Genomic DNA, 16526 nt, shown 5'->3' with positions numbered 1-16526 from the left:
TTCTTTGTTTACTCTTTCAACTTTTCCGCAATTGTGCTTCACATTGTTTCATGTGTGAGTCGTAGCTGGAGTACGGCATAATAAATTAACTGAATTTAGTTAATTAAAAGCAATTTATGTAGAGAATAGCAGCAATTAGATGATTCATTTCAAACAGAAGCAAACTTGCACAATAATAAGAACAAATACATGGCAACTCTATGTTGTAAAATCGCATCAATTGAGCCTAATTTTGTGATAAATAAGTAACACTTTTGTCTGCTGATGTTTCCATACATTTCCGTAAATATATATACGTGTGTTCAAGTGTTGATATACGCAAAAACAAAGAGAAATATGTCAATGCGTGTTTTTAATTGGTGTACTCATGTTGAAAACGTGCTTTGACTATAATATTTCAGCGTGTTCAGTTTACTTAAAATAAATATTTGTCAATTGGTAATTTCAGGCCTAGTTATGTCTGCGTGAGGTTTTGCCTGGACTTTTGTAGCCACTTTGCTTGGCTAGCGCTTGAGAATCACTTTATTGATAACGATTCTTTCTGCAAATTTCTTTGAGCTTCTGGCTTTTATCTGAATATAAACTTTTATTAAATCGTTTGTTTTTGTAGTGATGATATAGAAGAGATGTTCAGCAGATGTTCAGTTAAGCGCAATATCATGAGCTTAGAAGTTCAACGGCTACAGTAAGACAAAACGTGGAACAGCAATCTTTTGTTTATACTAAATAAGTATTGTTGGCTTTTTATTTTTGTTTTTACTTTATACGTATTGGTGAGTTTCAGGGTAAGTAACATGAATTAGATCGCATATTCGCTTGAAACAGTTTTATGCATTTCAGCATAAACTAAACCAAATTTATTTTTATGGTTTTTTCTCGCCAGCAATTATACCAAGTTAATGAAATCGTTTCACTAAATCAAATTATTCAGCCAAATATACGCAATAATTTTCAAAGTAATTGCTTGACTTATTTATTTAACAGCAACATCAAAGAAAATAATAACGATAAAATTAAATTCTCGAAAGAGTGAATAAACAAAACCAGCTGTTTGTATAAAAATATTAAAAATCAGCTGACCCATCACATGTAGAAAGCTCTGAAACAGATGGCTGAACAAATTTCTTTCTCAACTTGCTCACGCTTATTTATTGATTATTTTTTCCCAATTTTCAATTCTCAATTGTACGTTTAACTGAAGTTTGTCGTGCAACGTTAACAATTTAATTATAGTCTGAAACCGTTGATAATATTGGCAAATCAACAACACGCACAATGAAAATACCATGGACTATGAAAGTGATGGAAGTAATTTAGCAAATTATAGTGTTCCGGAATGAAAGCAACAGTAATTATCAAATAAAACATTTTATGAAAGCGGCACGGACGAACGGCAGTTAAACCCCCCCAAAACACACTGGATACCAATCCCGGCCTTCGATAGCCAGTAGACGAGTTCGTATTCGATCAGCAGTGTTACTGACTTTCTCTCCGCGGCGTAGCCACGGTAAATTTACCAAAATTATTCATTTATAAACACTGTAAATGTAATGTGCAATGTGTCGGCGAGGATATGAGTGAGTCACATGCTGGTTCGAGGAATAAAATATTCAAGCAAATTTCCTCAAGAGTAGTTTGTTTATGGGTGTGTTGCTGAAATATGACTTGAAATCATTTTTAACGCTAAAATAATAACAAGGAATAAATTAATTAAATAATACACAACATTAACAGTAAAGTATTTCGCTACAATCCAGTCGACTTCTGCATGAATTTATGCAATTTTCTTTGTATGCTCAAAGGCATTAAATTCTGTAAAATAATAAACAACGGAATGCAAATATAAATATTTTGTGTGCAGTTGTGCAAAAAAATTAAATAAACAATAGTAGAAAATAACTTTGATATATTAAATTTTTAGGAATAATATATGTATGTATATACATTAAAATTAAATTTTCTACAATATTACTTCGTTTGCGTCAGAAGTTTATTTAAAATTAATTTGCACTCTAGAGGCTTTCAAAATTATTTTATTTCGTTTATCAATAATTACTTAAAAGAATATAAATAAAACGTTTACACATACACTCTGGACATATAAATAGAATGGAATAGGTTTATAAATATTTGCATGAAGATGACGCACGATTAATACACGCACACTCACCTAGCAGCATAAGCAGCAACAAATGAGTGCTGAAGAGTAAGCCAAAGCGACGCAAGTGATCCATCAGCATGATTGCCTTTTAATTTGCGAAAGCAATTTGTGTACCTTAAAACCAGCGCTGCCTGCCTTCACGCCGTAGCCTAGTCCTCTTTGTTTTACACACAAAGCAGCAAGACTTATTCGCGAGCAGTTTTAGCTTTTTCGTTCGTTTTACTAACCAAGCTTGTCATTGTGCCTCTGTTGACTTTCACCTATGGGTCGATATTTTCACATTGTTCTTACCGTATAGCTAGCGGCAAAATTTGGCATTGGAATGCACAAAAAGTCGGAATGACGATTTGTTTGGCGCGTTTTATTTGAGTCAAGCTGAGTTTGGCAAACTCATTAATTTCAAAAGTCTGCAACAATAGAAAGAAAAAGCTTTTTAATAACAACAACAACGTCATGTATGTATTCAAACTGAAACACAATAATATGCAGAATGGTTCAAAATTCACTGTCAAAATTTAACTAAAAGCGGATTGCATAAATGAGCCTGCAAAACACTGACTGTAGACTGAAGCTTCTGATCAAAAATTTGCCTATTCGACGTTGTAAATAAAAAATCAAGTTTTTACCACAATTTTTTTTCCTTTTCAGGACCACTGCGCCATGGAAAGACATAGGGGGTGGATCATATAACGACTGTATAGCGAGACTGCAGTTTAGCTCGTGGATTGTAGGATACTGCAATTTCTTCGCCTCATTTCATATGCCACTTGTGCCTTTAATCAAATGCACACTTCAATTTAGACATAATTACAAGAACAATAATAAAAAATTATATAAATGCTACACGAAGGAAGCGACGAGAATATGCACATCAGGCGAGGCAGCCACGTGAGACCACACACACACAGGAAGCAGCAACGATTGAGTGATGTTTAATGAGAAAAACGTTCACATGCAAACAATAGGTATTTCCTATCCACCGCGAATGGCTCACAAAACCAGCCAGAACAATAAAATGGACGGCAACGGGAGCAGCGCCGAGAATGCCAGACAAAAGGCGTTGGCATAAAAGCGGAAACAAGAGCCTCTACAGCAGGCAAGTGAACAGAGAGAGAGTGCTCGAAGGGGTTGACCTATGCAGGAGTGAGCTAGTCGGTTGCGGTGTATTTAACCTCCGATGCGTTGCCGGTTAAAGTATAAAAGTGTCGCCGCGGCAGCCATAATCACACAACTTGGCCTCGAAGCCCATCCAAGAGCCAGGGCGGAGGACGATGGCAGGAGATTTCAATTGGTAAGCGGCAACTGCCGCGCTGCGGTTGAAGGCAAGCAATGAAAGCAACAAAAAGCAACTGCAGCAGCAAAAGTAGGGTGAGAATGCGCATAATGTACAATATATAGTTATATAGCTTGGGAGCAACTGCGTTAGAACCCTATAATAAGCACATACAGTAACCGACGGCTGCTTGCTTCATATTTAGAATTATGGACTTGGCTGCGCGTACACAACAAGAAATATGTGCATAAATGTGTGAGTGAATATATAGGTGTACAAGTATATACTAAGTTGCATCAAGATTACTGTATTTCTGTTTCACAAGTTTATTTTTTTCACCACTGATGCAAGTGCTGCGTTGCACATTGTAATGTTGCAGTAATTGCAACATTTTCAAGGATCCTCGAGTATTTTTAATGCAGTGCAGCGTAGCAGCGCGCCGCTTGTTGTTGCTATACACAGTAAACATAAAGCGAAAGTTGAGCATGCAAGGTCTCTCTAAGCCACTCACCGGTGGATTGTTTATGCAAATCCCGCCATATCAGCATGTATGCGTGCAATACACATATGAGTATGGAGTGAGATGGTGGGATTAGACAAATACATTTAAGCAGTTGTCTGCTGACTTTGCTTCGTTGATTCGTTACTTATTTGCAATTAAGATTTATGTTGCATTATGATACGAGCATTTAAATGTCTGCTTCGAAAAGCAACAGAAATGCATACATATATACATAAATTGGTGCATGAGTGGAAAATAGTGCAACGCACAGAAAAGCATGTGACGGCCACTTGCTCTTATGGTGTGTTTTTAAAAGTAAAAATAAGCGCAAAATAAAAAAAACACACATACGTAATTTTGCCTGCCTTACAATTCACTTGAGGAGCGTGTCAATGCCACCAGCGGCAAGCGACGGTACACTCACTTCTATATATGTACATATATAACACATGTTGGTATGTCATATATTATGTGCATTTTAACACAAAAGGGCACATGAGCTCATGGTTGCCGCCGTGTGGCTCACTTTTACTGTCGAAATGAATGCAAATACAAATTCATGCACTTAACAGCCCTTGCATTTAGCGTAGGGCGGGGCTAATTTGAAAAACGTTCTATAATACATAATCCAGTAGCAGTGCACTTGTAAGTACCGTTTTAATTGCACAAGTCTGTGCTTCAAAGTTGCAAAGCACACACGAAATTATATCTCCATAACGAGCTAATATTTACTAAGTAAGCATTTTTAGCGCTGAAAGTAATTCTTGCTACTTGTTTAGTCGCATATACTCGTACAGCTGTATATTTTAATGTAATGCGATATATTGCGGTCTCGAACAGCTGAAAACTGCGCATTACGACGATATCAAGCCACATATAAAAATACACATGAACGCGCCTCGTAGCTGTCGACGATTAGTCTGCAGTTATTGCAAAAATTTGCACGCACTCAAAGTACTTCTCAGCATTTCATTAGACTTTGTGTTTAAGTAGCATTTCATAAGCTATTCATTCAATATATGAATATTTTCATATAATTACTATCCAAAGCTCATCTGTTGCTCAAGAGATAAAATGCATAAAAATAATTTCGACAAAATATATGCTAATTATTGAAAAAGCAAATGATGATTTGAAAGAAGTATAAAATAAAATTTGCAAACAATTCAAGAGTTGGGAATCTACGTAGCGTATGAGTAACATTTTTAAGCGTGCATTCTTTTCGATTTTTACTGATAAGTTATCTAATTCACTGAACGCTTATAACATCGTGGCCAAGCAAAACAAATTTCAGTTTATTAAATACAACATCAAGCATCTAATTGCCATTTGTTGCAACTACGCATATTTTCTGCTTAAAAGCAGACTTTACTTTATTTTGTAAATAGTTCGCATAATCCAGTATTCCGTCGCAATTTGGAAATTTTGTTTGAAAGAAGAATTCTTGATACTCCAAATATTGCCACCAAACTACGAAACTCTTCTGATTTTTAGTTTGTAAAATGAAGAAATCTTACCCAGTATGTATTATATAATATATATATATTCCGCATTGGGAAAGCGCAAAGTTCTCGCAGACCGTTTGTAACACCAACGCGGCACTGGATTATAAAGTCGAAAACCAGCTGTTACAGCAATTATTACAAGAAGCATACGCGTTAAACTTGACACAGAGCATTCACTGAAAGTGGCGGCATTGACATCGATTACAGCCAGTCAAGCAGCCACTAATGTTGCAAGTGTTTCTGCTACAACTACCAACGCCAGGCGGGTGAAGGTTGCTACTCCTCACTTTGCATGAACTGCTGTTGATTTTAGTTTTGCATGCATAAAACGTGGTAGTTTTTGTTGTTGCAGTTATTTTTGCATTGTAGACAGTGCAATACCGGTCCATTAGGCGCCAAAAACAACGTCTGCTCGACAGCCTGAACTTACTAACCAGAAAAAGAGAAAATAACGAAAAAGGCAATGGTGTAGCCAACGAGAAAAAAGTACTCATAGTAAACTCATACCGCATGAGACGCGCCACTTAATACATGAGTATCTACAAGTATAAGTCTACTTTTGCATTTTTTACATCTCTTTCACACAATACTGTTTTGTTTTGTGATGGTTTTGCGCGGCTGTGGCAAGATAATGTTGCTATAATCCGAAGCTGCAGCGAAAAGTTTAAGTGTCAAAGTTATTAAAAATGCTGCAGCTGCCTTCTACCGCTCTCAACTGCACACACACTCTCCGTTGCAACAGTGCAGCTACGAGTTTTAAATATGTATGTCATAGTGCCCAGATTGTCATTACGAAATGAAGGTGAGCTGCACGGTGCGACCCAGCTAAAATACCCAACTACAATATGACATAATGAGCGAAGAAATATGAAATCGAATCGATCGTTGCAACAGTCAATAATCCGAATGTTTAAACCCAAAGCGTCATTGCAACTATCGCTCTAAGCACTTTGCTTACATATACATTTTCTTTTTGATACTTCGAAGCAATAAAACTATCTCACCGTGCTACTTGACCTGCTCAGTACACAAGTGGCAGAGATGCAGTTTTTGTGTAAGTACTGCAGTCATCAGCACTTTCAGTAACAGGGTGCTTTATTTTTAGATTGACCTGAAATTGTCTTCACTGTAGCTTTTATTTACTTGACTATATTTTCTGCATTTGTCTTTCTGACATTCTTTTTCGACTTTTATTTGTATTATAAAATGTTTGCTAGCGGTAAATATTACGTTACGTAAATGAGAAAAATGAATGGTGAATGGAGTTTTGCGACAAAAGAGCTCAACAACTGTTGCAGTCAGCAGATGCTTTTACTCATTAACACTCACAATGAGCGGAGTTGCATAGAAAATAGTACACCCTATTTAACACGAAGCGGAACCCTCCGCGTTGAAGTGTTAGAAGGTATTATTGTTGTTGCAAGAATCCTACAAGCTTTCCACAGCATTTCGTTTGCTCCGCTTACCCTTACGACTAATAAAATACTCAGCTAGTCCGCGACGGTTTTGTATAATAGCATATTACCTCGGCATATTAACGGGTTTCGAAGATGAAAACCACAGGAGTTAAGAGAGACAGAATAAAACTAGTTTTAATGCAGAGTTTTAATTGCAGAATACCATTAAAACAGATTTCTATTGAAACTATAATTTAAAACCAACCGATTTCTTAGTAAAAATAAGAGCTATATCATCGCTGGACCTAATAAAATAAACTGAGAGAGAAAAGAAATAGCTGCGAGCATTATATAGTCATCGCATTTTCCACAAGTTTTATTCTCATCTCTGAAAAGATAAAAGTTATGAAAACCGCTAATTATTTCTCTTTGCCATACATAAATAAAACAAAAGTGATATATTCGAATATAACTTAACAAACATAGTGCTACGTAAGAACGCCTATGTTTATTCAAACATGGTTTATAATTTTTCAAGCTACTGAGTACCGAATACGAGGTCTTCGTACCTATGCCGAAATTTTTACCGAAAATAGCAGCTCATTTAATTTCACACGTAACTGTAGCCAGTTCATACTTTCTCCTAGTTCGATTATATCTAATATAGTGATTTACGACTTTCCAGTTCCTACCTAAATGAACATGTTTTCTTGATGACCTCAATGTGGTTTAGCATGAAATATTAGTGAAATTCATATAGCAAATTTCGCCGCTTTTTGTGACAGCTACATATTAATTTTTGACCTCATTTACTTAGGAGTCTTTTTTAAATAACTTCATATATACGACTGTATAACTATTGCATTCGACTAACTTACATCATATACGAGTATGCCTTTGTTACATCGTAAACATGCCACGAAGTAATCTAACGAACCCGATAGTTTTTGTTATGTGTGTGGAAAATTAACTTTTAAATCTCAGCGTCGGAATTTCGCATTAATATTATGTACGGCAAGTGAGGCTACTATTAGGTCGTATTAAACAAGAACCCCGACATATGCCATTTGCTATACCAATGATTTGGACCACACCAAAAGTTTATGTAAGTCATTGATATTTTTGTTTGACTCAAACAAAATGCATTGCATCCAAGTTCAAACAGACTTCCTTGCTTGTCTTCGGCACATTCATGTTGCAGAGTGCCGAACGGCCTGTGCCAAAACCTCCAAATCGATCATAAAATCAGCATGCTACTCTGGAACTTGTTCTAAGGCAGCATGGTGAAGTATCTGAAAATAGTGAACTCATAAACCATAAGAGCTTTGCAGAAAAACTGAATGATCAGGAAAAGCTCGTACTGTATTGTGAATGTTCCGTGAATGTTGTTTAACATATTCTAGGCAACCAAAAATCGGAAATTAAAAAGACTTAATAAATGAACTTGTAATGTCCTATAAAGCTTTGGGGTGTAATATATTCTTAAAAATGCATATGCTGAACGCTCAGCTGGATGTCTTTGCGGCAAATGTGTGCGCTGTGTGAAGCGCTATCAAGGGAAATGTAGCGCAGGAATGCCAGCAGACTTAAAAAAGACCTTCTAGAAGTCAAATACTCACTAAAATCATAAGTATATTTTCTATATTTAGCAATAATTTCTTTAAATGTAGCTGATGTTTGTGATTTTTAAGAAAATGTATGTTTTGATGTCACAAGAAAAACTGGCGTGTCTATTTTTTTTATACACATGCTTTTTATTGTTTAGTGGATATATTTAAATGTGACGAAAAAAAATCAAATTTTGTTAACCAGTGTTATTTATTGACAGATTACCGATTGTTGTAATTGCACAAAGGGCCACACCATGTCATTGATGTGGTTAACTGATTGAAGGAAAAATTGTCACTAGTTGATTGCAAAAGGTCAAAACAAAATAATTGCCTTGCGGTTTTACCACTGTAAGCACACACGCCTCAGTGATTGGTGGCAGGTGTCATTTACTCTGAAATTAATATGGCTAAGTTCAGATGAGTATACCTAAACAAATAGACTCGTACATGTATACATACATATATATATGTTAGACAGCCTTGTAGTGTGTTGAACTACCGATTTGTGCCACATATTGTTACAATTCAAATGGTATTACATGAAATACGATCGTTAATTAATTAAAGTTTGGTCATATAGTCAACTATATATCTGTTGAAATTAAAACACAATAAATGGGCACTCATATGTAAAATAGCCGTCGGAAAAAATAAAAGGAAATGGTAAGTAAAGTTTAAAAAAAGCAGAAATTTTAATAACTACTTTTGGTTGAATATAAAAATGACTATGACCCGAGCATTTCCGCCAATATTGAAGCATGCGTTCAAATAACTTACCTCTTCGTAAATTTAAATACAACTTATACAAATGTTTAACAAAAAAAAAAAATTATATATGCCTTATGACAATATATTATGCGATATTTGCTTACATTGTTTTATAGGTGAACTGTTCGGCCTGAAATTATTGATTGATACCAAATAGCACGAAATTTGGTAGCAGCTTGTGGCTTTGTAGTACATTTGGTGGTTTCTTTTGCATTCAGTGTATTTGCACTCTTCTGTTTGACTACACACACCGTAATCTAAAAGTATAACTTTCACTTTCCGAACTTAAGCTTTCGGTTCTTACCACTTTATTTTATCTGAATTCTTAGTAAGAAATTTTTCAATTCGAATTCTTTTTTTTCTGTTTATTACTTGTTTTCGTAATTCATCTTACGTATTGTATTGCAAACACTATGGGTATGAATATATTTGGAACCTCTTCACTTCATATGTAACTTCAGATGCATCACATTTCTCATCTGCCAATATATATATATATAGTATAAATATAAAGTCCAACAGCACGTCAAGAGTTGAATACACCAGTAAACGGCTGTTGCCAGGATGGACACGTGCTAGATAGCCGCCGCTTATATCGATCGGACGGCGTTACTTAGCTTGAAATTGGTTTTATGATTTTTTATTTTTTCCCAACTTCCACCAGTTTTCACTTTTCAATCGCAATATTTCTTATTATTCGAAAAAAGTAATCACCCATTCAATAATTTGATTAAGCTTCACCACAGTTTTTTCGGCTTGCTAACTATTTGAAACATCACTAATACACACGTTTCTCCTTCAAACCTTGATATCTGTACATCCGGTTTGTATTTATAAATTAGTTTGTTTACATAACAGAAGCGGTTCATACACACATTTCCACATCCGCTTTAGCTTTATTTGTTTTCACAATGAGTTATTAACACAATATTTGTTGTATTGTATATACCGTTAGCTATTTCGAACGCGTCTTTAATATTTTAACATCCTTTCGGAAGGATTTTCGTGCTGAAACTGTTTCAAGAAATGCTGCATGCCACGCTGTTTGCATACCCTCGTCAAAGCGTGACCAAAAAGCGCGGCATACTTTCATCTATTCGCCGTCGTTAAGTTCGTGTATGCGAGCATAAACGAAGAGCAGAGAGTGTTTTCAGTTGCAAACGGCACATTAACAACACGCATACATAAATATAACCACGTGTCTTGGAAGTGTCAAATATGCTGGAGCGTACGTCAAAGCTTTGAGAGTCGAAGTTTAGCGCGAGAGTGGCTCTCAATGCTATACAATGCAAACTTATAACCATAAAGCGTTTTAATCATACAACACTATTCAATTTACTTACCTATTACGCATAATAACATTCGCTTCTTAGCTGTTGGTACTCTTACGTTGCAGCACATACTCTTAAGTTGATTGTTGATACTCTTTATAATTTGGCGCAGTTTGAAGCATAATGCTTGGCGCTTAATATTGAGTTTGACGCGATAGTCTGTTTGCATATAGTAAATCTCCAACTAATAATTTTTAGTTGATCAAATTTTGGATATCTGAAATTTTAATAAGGTGCTTATAAATATATATATCTAGAAACAAATAATGAGTTAAAATTTCTTATTCATTCAATCATTTTGTAACAGTGCGTATTACTAGTTGGTATGGCACTAGTTTTTATTAAATATAGTGGATCCGATTATTCTGATGTGGACATGGATACATAGTTGGAAAATTACCAAAGTACAAATGTCGCTCGTCTTCTTAGCTTATTCAAGAAACTTAACCTACGACACGACTGTAATGCGTAGAGCAAAATAAACATGAAAAGATAAAAGCAAAATAAAGTTCTTTTGAATATGATTTTCCTATAACTTCGCCTATCTAATGTATATGGTATATATCTGCTCGTGATATAGAGCTCACTATTCTTGCACATGTGCTAAAGCGGCTTCACCCTTAGCTATATTTCTTTGTGTAAGTCGCATATTGTTCGATAGTCGGTAGATTTTGGATAGCTAAATTTTCTCAGCTGGGTTTTCTTCATTCGATTATAAATACCATATATTCTATATCCATATGAGTACTATAGGTATAGCTGATTTTTTATTTTTTACTGCTACACTCTTTATATCTTTCATATTAACATCCTTCAGAGTAAAGGATCAGCCAGATTGCGTCTCCGGTTACAGCATCAATGCTTCTCTAATCATCTCAACTAATGATGAAGTAGCATTCTTGGTGATACAAAGGCGTCCCAACAACAAATCGAAATCAAAAAAATAAATAAATATGTTCGTTACCAAATCAAAACAAAAATGGGTCAAATATTATGAATTGGTAAATATTTTCGCATGATTGTGTTCCTAGACGATTTTCAAGGCCTTTGAGCTTCATGCTTATGAAACTTTTTACTAATACTTGTACAATGAGTAAAGCGCCAACGATACCGAACAAAATTTCAAAAATATTGGTAAAGGTGTTCTCGAGCGAAAGAGGCGTAGCCATGAAAAAACACCGCTTCTTTCGTTGCCGTCTTGTATTGTTAGATAATGACTTTCAGCAGCTCGCTTGCTTACCTGAGTAGGTATGTTTGTGAACATTTGTGCTTCATTGCTGGGCAAAATCAATATGTGTATGCTAACGTTGCATCAGAAAAGCAATTTAAAGCGACTATTTTTTAGCTTATATACTATTGGATTGCATCAAATAAATTTTGAAGCTTTTCGGATAGTGAAAGCGACACCATTTTCATTGATTGTCTGCTCGAGCAGAAAGGCGAACCCACGTCTAAAAGATGTGCACATTTCGTTTTTACATCTTGCATATAAAATTGGTAGTTTCTGTAGGTGTTACATGACCAATTTTTAGCGTATGGAAATTGCTGAGAAGTAGTTTTGGAGTGAAGATATTTGTATAAGTTAAGTTTGGCTTGACTCAATCCAAAAAAAGGACATATAATAAATAAAAATCGAGACAAATAAAATAGGTTTAAAACTTTGCATTAGGGTGGATTAAAAAATAACTGAAAAATAAACTATTGGAATTGAAACATGAAATTAAACATGTTATAACATTTTATAACATTTTATAACGCAAATGTTCCAAATAATACGAGTAAACCAAGTCTAACAGTGAGTACTAATATAGCAGAGTGGTCTTGAAAATCTCCAACGAGTGCTGTTCCATTGCTTTCCGATATTTCATTGAGATATAGTATATATATATAGATCGTCGGAACTTTCATTGAGATATAGTATATATATATAGATCGTCGGAACTCAATTTGATTATCTATTTTCATCTGATGTGATTTCGCCTTTGTTAGTAGCGTTTAGCTCAAAGCTGCGCATCCTGTTAGAAATTTTCACTTCGCATGCCTTCACATTATTCTTCACTCACTACACACATGAATATTCTCAGTTTGATAGTGGTTGTTGTAAATATTTGCGTTATCAATGTCAATAGATATTGTGGTGTCGCCTTTGTCACTGACAATTTCACACATGTTGCTTCCCAGCTCTGACAAGTAAACAGTCTGTTGTGAAACCAAATCCATTTGGCTGATATGTTTTTAGAATTACATACCAAGTCACTCACAGTTGCCACTTAACGTAACTTGTCTTGGCTGTTTTCAAAGCTTTCAACTTTTCTGTTGTTATAGTTGTTACTTTGTTACTCTTATTGCAACTCAGTCGTACTTATTTTGTGTAGTAGGCGTAAAGTAACGTCAAACTTTTACTTTTATTTAATCAAATAAGTAAAAGCTTTTCGATTAATTAACATTTATAATAATTGTCCATATAAGGAAACATAAAAATATGCTCAAATGAAGATGATAACTTAGTTTCAGTCAATTTAAAATTCAATTCAGACCTCTTTATCTGCTTTAAAGCCACCTAAAATATCTAAACTAGTAATGGTGAACTAGTGTCTGTTATTTAATGGGGCTTATTGAATCCCGCGCTATAATTAACAGCAAATAGTTTAAAATTAAATTAACTTCTATACTGTTTTTTGCCGTCGCAGCGCCGCATGTTGTTTACAAAGTGCCAGCACTTTTAATTCTTTATAATACTTACTTTTCTAACTATTGTGCTCTTTAAATAGATAAAATGTGGTTGCATTTAGCGATTTGTTGAACCCAATGACTAGCGTTGTCACGCTTTATTGCAAAGATCCTGCGCCTTCAAGCTGTGGCATTTATTCCTTGGCAATGACAACGAGAATGTTTCGCTGCGGCAGCAGCTGCAGACGCGCGCACTCGCCTAATATAAGTATTTTCCAACTTAGTCGGCCAGCAATAACACAGACCAGGCTTAATACACTTTTACAAGCTTGTACTTTTTTTTTACTATCTTTCCACTTTCTCTAAGCCACGCGTAAAGCAAGGGGGTTTTGTCGTAATAAACAGTAGGTAAGTGCGTTTGCGCGCTTGTAATTTCCCTTTAATATTATAAATAATAAATTAAATTGTACAGGCACTTGTTTCTCAAGTTTCGAAAATCTAAAGGAGCAAAGTAATTCTGAGAAGCTTAAAAATTTAAAAATTTTCAACTTCCACATGGATAAATATTCCACTTGCTGCCAACATTTTGCTATGGAGAAATTTGACAATAAATACCGAAAGTTTTTGCGCAATTACACTTATCAGTTCAAGAAAGTGCTGCTGTCGTTTCTTAAAATCGCATAAGACTAGCGGCCCAGGCATCTCCCCTTGGCTAACAAAAATAATCATATATCAGCGTTCGCTCCACACCACTTGACTCCTACGGCTTTCCTCTCATGGCAGTGACACACCTCAGCAGGTATAAATGAGTGGCGAAAAGAAAAACTTGCTGCATTCTTTTACAGGCCGAGTGCGGTGGAAAGTGTGCGGCACTTTTGTAAGCAAAAAACTCGCTCATGATTTATTGTATAAAGTTTTTTGACTTTGCACAGTTCGTGCCCTCGCACGCTTCTTTATCGCATACTTTTGAGCTGCAGCACGTCTGTCGCTTTGTTTTTGCCAATTCTCCTTCACCGTTACTTACAACTACTTTTTCATTTGCGTTCGTCGATTGTACTAGCATAGGTATGAGTGCCTATATCTAAGCATGCAAAGTTGGAAGAACGCTCGCACATACGCATGCACGCGCACAAACATTGGTTCAAATAACTTGATGCACTTGATTTTCCCACTTGCTGCGAACGCAATTTGCAACGTTTCAATTGAACACAAATCGCACGTGAACCCAATCGAATTGTTGGAAAGATTCGACACTTTTGAGCGTTGCATAAATGCGCTTTTAAAGCGAAATTTATAAAAACATTCAATTTGCCTTCAATGTGTGAATTTAGTTTAACTGCAGAGCGCAGACAACACATGGCTCACTATATCTGAAAACCTGGATTTTCATATATAAATTTTATAAGTGACAAATAACTCAAAAAAATATATGATGAAAAACTAGATGATGTGCCTAGACGGATGATGCCAGGCAATAGAATAACTTTCATACGAAGAATCTTTTTGCTATTTTTTGAAGACTTCTGATTCAGCTATAATTTTAAATCCACTGTTGCCTGATTTCCGTTCTACAGACGCGTACATAATTGTCCACTAAACGCATTGATTCTTCCAATAAAAGAACCTAACACGAAGCGTTATCATTAAATCGAGCTCAGCCCAATTTGAAAACTTCTGTGAATTATGCGTTGTATCCTCTTCATTAGGAAACAAAGTACCTTTGGAATTTGCAACATTAAATCACACCTGATAAATCTGTTGTGCTTTCACTTGTGCGTGCCATGCACAAACATAAATAAGCCAACATCGACAACAAGGAAAACATTTATTCGCATTAGCGCGTAAAACAGCAATTCCGAAAATGCACATACATCCGTGAGCGTACTTGTGTTTGTGTGGAGAATAGGCTTAAAAGACTTATGTATGAAATGCTTAAGCATTAAAACTTGCCACAGAACGTGGCACACATGACTCCAATCTACATACAAACGCGCTCAAATATATATAATCTTACACACACGGAGGGGAAACTTTTGTTGAGCAACTCTTGCCAAATGAGCAAAGGTATTGGTGCACAGAAGGTTTGGCATACATTTTACACCTACAATTGTACCAATGTGAGCGTGCCGCGCAGGGCGTAGTTTCCGAATTTACACGAGTGCACTTCGTGGTTGCTAGCAATAATTACAACCTGATTTATTCTGTGTAACGTTAACACAGCTGACACAGTGAAGTTAGTTAGTGGCAATCGAAGATATGTTTTGCAGGTATGCTATTCTGCATATAATAGATGTAAAATGGATATGTTTCCAGTTTATTTCCTACAGGGCCATTTTTTCGGTCAGTGTTGAACGAAATTGGTCACAAAACCAAAAAATTAAATATTGTAGGCGTGTACTGAAATAACGCAAGTGTGTGCTCTAAACTATCCCTAATGAAAACCTGAACCCTGTTCATTTATATCGGTCTTGTTGCCGCTTATTGTTACCAACTCTTACTTCACCTGCTGTCAGTGTAAGAATTCGTTAGAAAGAAATTCACATAAATACTGCTTCGATCTGTACACGAAACGACAAATCGTTAACCTTAACCACAACCTTTTAATACACTTTACTCGTATTTATATATGTATATCTATATGTATGTTCAGTCGGTAGTATCCCGGGTTCAAAAAAAATTTATTTTTTTTAATTTTACATTTTTTAATAGAAAAATCTTTAAGAAATATACTGTACAATTTCCAAACCGAAATTTTCAATATTTTCGAAGTTATAGCCACAAATTAAGAGCGCGCCGTAGTGCGCTTGAAAGTAGTGACTACGTCAGCGGCAACTGTTCTGTAAGGTCCCTCTTCCATTGTCTTTCCGACCTTTAGTATTCAAAGACACGCAGGTATATTTATTAAATCAAGCGTTTTCGATTGACAAAGACGCATTATAAGAAAAGGAGAAAGAAATATTACTGTATGCACCTGGCATAGCTGATTGATATATGTAAGTTTTATTTGTTGTCAGAACTTTGAAAGCGTTTTTTTTAAAACTATGTTTTTAAAATTTCGGGGAAACACTGATTTACAACAATTTAACCGATTTGGCTAAAAATTTAACTCGTTATTCTAGCTAAATACTTAACCTTTGAAACATTAATTTTTTGTTAATCTATTAATTTTTTTTATTATTAATTATTAAGAGAAATTAGTAAACGACATGTCTTTAAGTATCGACGATCTGCTGTGCTTGTGCTCATACCTGAATTTACCGCGTGCCTAGAAAGATAATGAGCCCTTGTATTAAAGAACGTGTGTGAAAT

The 16526-nt window shown here is 35.4% G+C and overlaps 1 protein-coding gene across 3 annotated transcripts in view; it reads right to left on the bottom strand.

The window, feature by feature from the left end:
- dpr4 (defective proboscis extension response 4) overlaps window positions 1-10732 on the bottom strand; it is a 49822-nt gene extending 39090 nt beyond the window's left edge. The window contains exons 1-2 of one of the 3 annotated variants that reach the window (XM_036377335.2): window positions 10560-10732; window positions 2171-2568 (exon numbers count right to left, since the gene is read on the bottom strand). In XM_036377335.2, coding sequence (XP_036233228.1) covers window positions 2171-2240 — 70 coding nt within the window. In that variant the 5' untranslated portion in view covers window positions 2241-2568; window positions 10560-10732. The other 2 variants (XM_036377334.2, XM_036377336.2) reach the window with 2 other exon arrangements.
- Window positions 10733-16526: the final 5794 nt, after the last annotated feature.

Source organism: Bactrocera oleae, chromosome 2 (assembly GCF_042242935.1).
Source record: "Bactrocera oleae isolate idBacOlea1 chromosome 2, idBacOlea1, whole genome shotgun sequence".
NCBI lineage: Eukaryota > Metazoa > Arthropoda > Insecta > Diptera > Tephritidae > Bactrocera > Bactrocera oleae.
The sequence above is the reverse complement of the archived record's forward strand: the minus strand, read 5'-3'. Positions and strand labels throughout refer to the sequence as shown.